The sequence below is a fragment of the Monomorium pharaonis genome, unplaced genomic scaffold (genome assembly GCF_013373865.1).
Source record: "Monomorium pharaonis isolate MP-MQ-018 unplaced genomic scaffold, ASM1337386v2 scaffold_400, whole genome shotgun sequence".
In the NCBI taxonomy this organism is placed as follows: domain Eukaryota; kingdom Metazoa; phylum Arthropoda; class Insecta; order Hymenoptera; family Formicidae; genus Monomorium; species Monomorium pharaonis.
Window position 1 is genome coordinate 1 of NW_023415693.1, and position 6,000 is coordinate 6,000.

The window sequence follows — 6,000 nt, forward strand, 5'->3', positions numbered from 1 at the left end:
GGAATAAAGAAACGGAATTTCAATTAAAATTGAAATCGGAGAAGGACGCCTACAACAAACGGATTGAGGATCTCGTGTGCACGATAGAGTCCTTCAAGACGAAAAACATGGAGTTGACAAGTAACATCGAAGGTCTCGAGGCCAATCAGAAGCAAATGAAGAACATTATCGACTTGAAAAGTAATGAATTAATGAAAAACAATCAAATTATTCAGAATATGCAGGTCGAATTCGAACAGCTTACGGAGGCTTACAACTATTTGAACAAGGAGTGTGAAGAAAAAGAATTACGTATCACGGAGATCAAGGAACTTTTGAAAGCTAAATGCGACGAGCTAACAGAATATAAAGCTAATCTCGAGACAATCGTGCCTGAGAACGAGCTGCTGAAGCAACAGATTAGCGAGCGAAAAGCCAGTATAGAACAATACAAGATGGAAATAGAGTCCCTGAAAATGGAAAATAAGAAAGAAATTGACACGATTAATGATCAATTGAAATATGAAGAACTGAACAGCGTCGAGTTGAACAAACAGATAGCTGAATTGAATAACAAGAATGTAGCCTTGATGGAGGAGATGAACACCTTGAGGGACGATCACGCGATGTTACAATGTAAATGCGCGACGTTGGAAAAGCGTGTCAGGAGCAGTACGAGTAAAATCTTAGCGGAAGAACAGATAGAAGAGCTGAAAGACTTGAACAGGTCTTTGCGAAATAATTTGGACGGCGCCAGCAACCGAATAACGGAGTTGCAGGCTACGAAGACCGATTTGATGAAGCAAGTAGTTACTTTAAGTAGCCAGTACGATGCGACGTGCAAAGACAATCAGGAATTAAGGGAAACATTGTTATCGTATAAATCCAGACATAACGACACGTATACTACCTGCGAGAAATATAATGATTTGCTGCAAGAGAAAAATAAAGTTGCGTTAGAGCTCGAAGCAACGAAAGTACAGTTAAATCAGAAGAACAAGGATATTGAGAATTATATTAACGAGATAAAGATATTGACGGAGAAGAACAAGGAACTTGATCAAGAGTTGGACGAGTTGGCGGATGTCATTCGCGAACATGACATTGAGAATACGAAGTTACAGGATCAGTATTTCACATGTCGTAACGAAGCTGACGAGTTACGAGAAAAGGTCACGGCTCTCGAGAGAAAGACGACGCAGAGTACGAACATGTCATCCTCTAACAGATCTCACGATGATGAATGTAATTGTGCGACGTTGAAAAACAAGATACGAGAGTTGCAACTGGAAGTGGTGTCGAAGAATGGAAAAATTGCGACGTTGGAGCTGCAGATACGTAGCGGAAGTTTCCCTTATGAATCGAAGTGTCAAGACCTACAGGAGCAGCTGTCGGCGTATAGTAATAAGGTACTTTATCGTATTTAATTATTACGAACATTACTACGATTGTAAATTCAAATTTTGATTTTATAAAATTTTGCGTATTCTTACAGAATAGCGAGTTAAAGGCGGAAATTAAACGACTCCAAATGGTCATGGTACGCACAAGTGCGAAAGAATGTGATGTGTGCAAACAGAGACTTATAAATAGGAGACATCAAACGTGCCAAACGATGCCGACTAACTTATTGCGCTTTTGTGGCACAAGCAGCGGCATAATCGATGTAAGTATATATCAATATATCTGAACTGGGACAATCAGTCTGCCATTTAACAATAAAAAGAAAGAATTGCGCGCAAGAGCAATCGTTTCATTGCTCCAGTTTAATGGTATCACATTGTCACATCTACATTATTAATGCTAATTTATAAATTATCTTTCATGATATAATTTCATACAGGACGAAATTAGAATAACGAAATTGGAGAAGGAAAAGCAGATTATGAAGGAAGTGTGTCGATCTCGAACCAAGACTATAAAGGAACTCGAAAAACAAATACAGGAATTCGAGAAGTTGTTGAATTCCAAAAATTTATGATCTGCAAAAACATTTTTTTGCCTTATATTTACCAAACGTTATCGATTGCAATATATATAATATATATATTAAATTAATATTATGTACGTAATTCATGGCCTTCTATCACGTGACATTCGATTAGACAATAATTAGATTTAAAGTTTATGTAAGGGATAGAGCATATAAAATGTAAATATTCTATTTTTTAATGTTATAATATTATAATGTAGTTTTATATTTTTATGACATAAAGATGCAAACTTTATTACTTATTTCATATATCGACTACAGATGATAACAGTATGTTTTTTTGCCAATTTTACATGTTCTTTAAGATAATATAATTCCTGTGATATAATGAATGTTTAACTTAACTAAGATATAGTGTGTATATATAAAAGTATTATATAATCGGAATAAATTAGTATAAAAAATTAAATTTTAGTCGCCATTTGCATCGTGCCTGCTAATTTTACACATTATATTTTATACAGTTTCTAACACAATAGTAATACACGGTGTTACTGTTGTTTATAATCGTTATGTACAATCGTTTTTAAAAACTGCGTAATGATCTATGTAAAAATCTATACACTCTATGAATAAATACAGAGTAAAGAATATCCGAAATTAAATTTATATTTTAGAACAGAAATCTTTTAATGGAAAAAAAAGACTTATATACAAAGTGATATAAGTTTGATAATTAGTATCTTAGATATTACAAGTAATAATATCAAAAAGTTTTTGTGATAAAAAAGTTTAACATTTATAAATTTAAATTTATTTTGTTTATATATAAAACATATATTATCAGATATAATCAAATTTCTTAAAAGGGAAAATTTGATTATAAGATAAAATAAGAATTTTATGTAAAATGTTGCTTGTACAAGTTGGAGCGCATTAATGCACAATTTTCTTCTTAACTGTAGTTTTCCTTCAATTTTTTCTTCTTTAATAGAGATACTCTGATAATAAACAGATTTTGTAATTAAACAGATTGCGTAATTAATATATTTGTGTTAGTATACTTTGCAAAAATATTGATACTTTAACAAGTTGTGGACTTTATAACATTTTATTTTGGAGATTTTTTTCTTTTTTATAATTTACTCAATGTTACTCTAGGGTTTATCGAATTTCGCTTTTTTTGATTTGTATCGCATTATGTGCTTATACGGCCTCTTGGTACCAATTTTTGTTTGAAACAAATCTGAAACGGAAAATTACATTGTAGCATCAAATTAAACGTCTAAATTTATTTAAATATCGTGAAAAAATTTCAATACAATAAATATATTTGCCATACAGTCGACAAAAAAGACAAGAATTACTAGTTTTTACATTTATTTAAAATATTAGTACTGTTATAATATTTTTTATTTACATATATACCTTTATCAGGTTCTTCTCCCACTTCTTCACGATAATATTGTACATCGTCGTCTTCCTCCAATGCACTCTTTTCGGTAGATTCCTTCGCAATTTTTTGTAGAAGTATATCATTCTCTTTTTTCTTTTGAATTCCTTTCAACGACTTCTCTTTGTGTTTCTCTTTTTGTGCTTCCTTCTTCTTTTTATTTTCTTCCTGCAACTTTTTTCTCTTTTCCTTTAATTTCTTCTTCGTTTCTCTTCTCTTTTTTATCGCATGTTTCTCTTCTTCTGTTTTATGTACAAGTTCATGGAAAAGCACTTCGCCATCGAGGAGTCCATTTTCCACCTTGATTAACTAAAACAGATTGGAACAAAATATAAAATAAATATCTATAAATTTATTATTTGTAGAGATCAGATAATTTAGTTCTTTTAACTACCTGCAATGTTATTCTCGGTCCTAACTCGAATAATCGAATCGCGCTTTTAGAATCAGCATGATTCCCTCTTGACGACAATTTTTGTGATAATGTGACATGACTGCTTTCGTCATCTTCTGCTTCGCTTTCTGACATGGTCGGTTTCGTCAGAAATTCCGAAATATCTTGATATTTAGACAAATTTGGTACTTTTGCTTGTACTATTTTTTTAATACCTCTCGACAAACCTACAGGTATAACTTTGATCGTATAATGTCTAAAGTCAATAGTTTTTGACGTTGCATTGTAATTTAGACATATGCAACGACGAATCGTGCTCAGATTAACCTGTCAAAGCGTTATTTTATGAATTAATGTTTCTTTAAATTGACTATTTTATAAAATTGCATATCTTGAATTAAGTGCCTCGCAAAACTTACAGTGGTCAAGTTTATAGTTGGAAACATGTTCTGGAAAGTGGAAGCTATGAGTTTCAATTGCATCCCCTCGCCACTGAAATTGTTTAAAACTAAAAGTGGAGAAGTTTTGAAGGCCTCCTGATATACCATCTGTTTCTTTAGCATAGATATAACATCTCGTGCTAAACAGAAACTGTGTATCTTGAAGGTAAGTGTAGGTCCTCTAGGCAATCTATGGCAATATTTAAGAATATTAATAAATCAATTTACAAATGAATTAATTTAAATAATCTTCTTAAGAAACTTTTATATTGATAAGTATAGTAGTTCATTAAAACAAATACAGTACTTGCAAAGTTTAAGGTATATTCCCAGTTCCGTTTTGGTGAATATGCACATGTGAGTCACATGCAGCACGCTTGCAACAGAGACAAAGTCTTTAATTGTATTTTTCTTTCGAGCTTTTAAGGACGAAGCTGTAAAAGGTTCCATAACTTTGCGAAAGTCTTTGGTAAGTTCAACAATATGTTCCCCTGGCAATCCACGATGGAATACAAAGGAATGAGGTGCTTTCACTAATTCTTCCTTCTCTTCTGTATTTATCTGTTTATTTCGCTTCACACATCGACCCTGTGTAAAAAAAACACATTTTTATTAAAAAATTAAATTAGCTTTAGTAACCACTTTTAATACCTAATCACTCCTGCTTATATGTATAATTTGCTATACAAATGTATAATAATTTTTAGTTTCAATAATAATTTTATTAAATGTTTTCAAGTTACTAATTTTCTGGTGACAATTTGTTTTTCATATAATTTTTCAAAATTTTTATAAAAAAAATTTTAGAATATAATTGTATAACCTTTAAAAAAAATTTTATTTTATACAAATTAGAACACTTCAGAAATATTAAGTCTATGTATTTTCCAAAAATCTTTATATGTAAATTAAAAAATATCCCATTTTTAAGATTTCTTAATATATTATTTTTTATAAGATCTTACAAAATTTAAAAAGTATTTTAAAAATTGAAAAAGAATGAGAAATCTTAAAAATCTTTCATGCAATGTATTTCTGTAATGTTTTAGTTTATATAAAAATTTGGAGGAAAAAATTTTATCATAGTTTATATTAATTATAATTGCATATAATTATTATAATTCGTAAGAACGAAAATAATACCTTTCTTTTACGAGCCATTTTTAGGTTAAGTTAGGTTATAATTTAGGATTCAGCACGTGGTCGAGATAGTAGAGATTCGAAAAATTAAGAAAAATTCACTTTAATTATCATTTTAAAGAGACGATTTGCTTTCTTATTTTTAATATAAAATATTTTTTCTTTGAATCACTTTCTTGCACTAGTCTATGTGGCCTACACGCTGGTTCCCACGTTTCTCACGTATACAAATTGATACAAATGGCGAAGGTGTACCACACTTCCACAAGTGGACTATCCATGTATTTTAAACTCGCGTTTTTTTTTTCAAAAAAAAAAAAAAGATATCACAAAACGCAATTGTTTTTCGACAAGTAGAAAATTAATACTTAAAATTAGTAATTTTGATAATCTTTATTCTATAAAAAAACAAAAATTTTATATTAATATTGTTGATAATTAATCAATTGTTGGTTATATAGCTAATATTTTTATCAGCTGCAGTTAATCAAGAAACGCATCTCGCGCCAAATTCTTTTTTTTTAGGAAGAACTTTTTTAAAATGAATAACTGATTCTTTGTAAATAAATTAATGTTATTAATAATTACATATATTAGTGTAGAATAAAGATTTTTTTCTGATTATAATAATATAATAATGACCAAAATGCACTTGAAACAT

The 6,000-nt window shown here is 30.2% G+C and overlaps 2 protein-coding genes across 2 annotated transcripts; one reads left to right on the forward strand and one right to left on the reverse strand.

The window, feature by feature from the left end:
* The first annotated feature begins 6 nt into the window (after positions 1-6).
* On the forward strand, positions 7-2,563 carry LOC118648368 (putative leucine-rich repeat-containing protein DDB_G0290503). Its single transcript, XM_036294700.1, has 3 exons — positions 7-1,388; positions 1,475-1,645; positions 1,823-2,563. Exons 1-3 carry the CDS (start codon positions 108-110, stop codon positions 1,958-1,960), a joined length of 1,590 nt encoding a protein of 529 aa, XP_036150593.1. The 5' UTR covers positions 7-107; the 3' UTR covers positions 1,961-2,563.
* On the reverse strand, positions 2,187-5,601 carry LOC105838279 (protein Peter pan). The gene is made up of 6 exons (XM_012683732.3): positions 5,343-5,601; positions 4,507-4,787; positions 4,179-4,389; positions 3,760-4,086; positions 3,341-3,674; positions 2,187-3,158 (listed from the first exon to the last, which is right to left on the reverse strand). The coding sequence occupies exons 1-6, from the start codon at positions 5,358-5,360 to the stop codon at positions 3,070-3,072; spliced, it is 1,260 nt and encodes a 419-aa protein (XP_012539186.1). The 5' UTR covers positions 5,361-5,601; the 3' UTR covers positions 2,187-3,069.
* Positions 5,602-6,000: the final 399 nt, after the last annotated feature.

What these genes read in the sequence shown, in the direction of transcription:
- LOC105838279 (XM_012683732.3), bottom strand. An exon ending in GACCGAGAATAACATTGCAG is followed by an intron (nt 3,675 to 3,759) that starts GTAGTTAAAAGA and finishes AATCTGTTTTAG; the next exon opens with TTAATCAAGGTGGAAAATGG. An exon ending in GGGAGAAGAACCTGATAAAG is followed by an intron (nt 3,159 to 3,340) that starts GTATATATGTAA and finishes TTTCCGTTTCAG; the next exon opens with ATTTGTTTCAAACAAAAATT.
- LOC118648368 (XM_036294700.1), top strand. Translation starts at nt 108, where the DNA reads ATGGAGTTGACAAGTAACATCGAAGGTCTCGAGGCCAATCAGAAGCAA. An exon ending in TGTCGGCGTATAGTAATAAG is followed by an intron (nt 1,389 to 1,474) that starts GTACTTTATCGT and finishes GTATTCTTACAG; the next exon opens with AATAGCGAGTTAAAGGCGGA. An exon ending in CAAGCAGCGGCATAATCGAT is followed by an intron (nt 1,646 to 1,822) that starts GTAAGTATATAT and finishes AATTTCATACAG; the next exon opens with GACGAAATTAGAATAACGAA.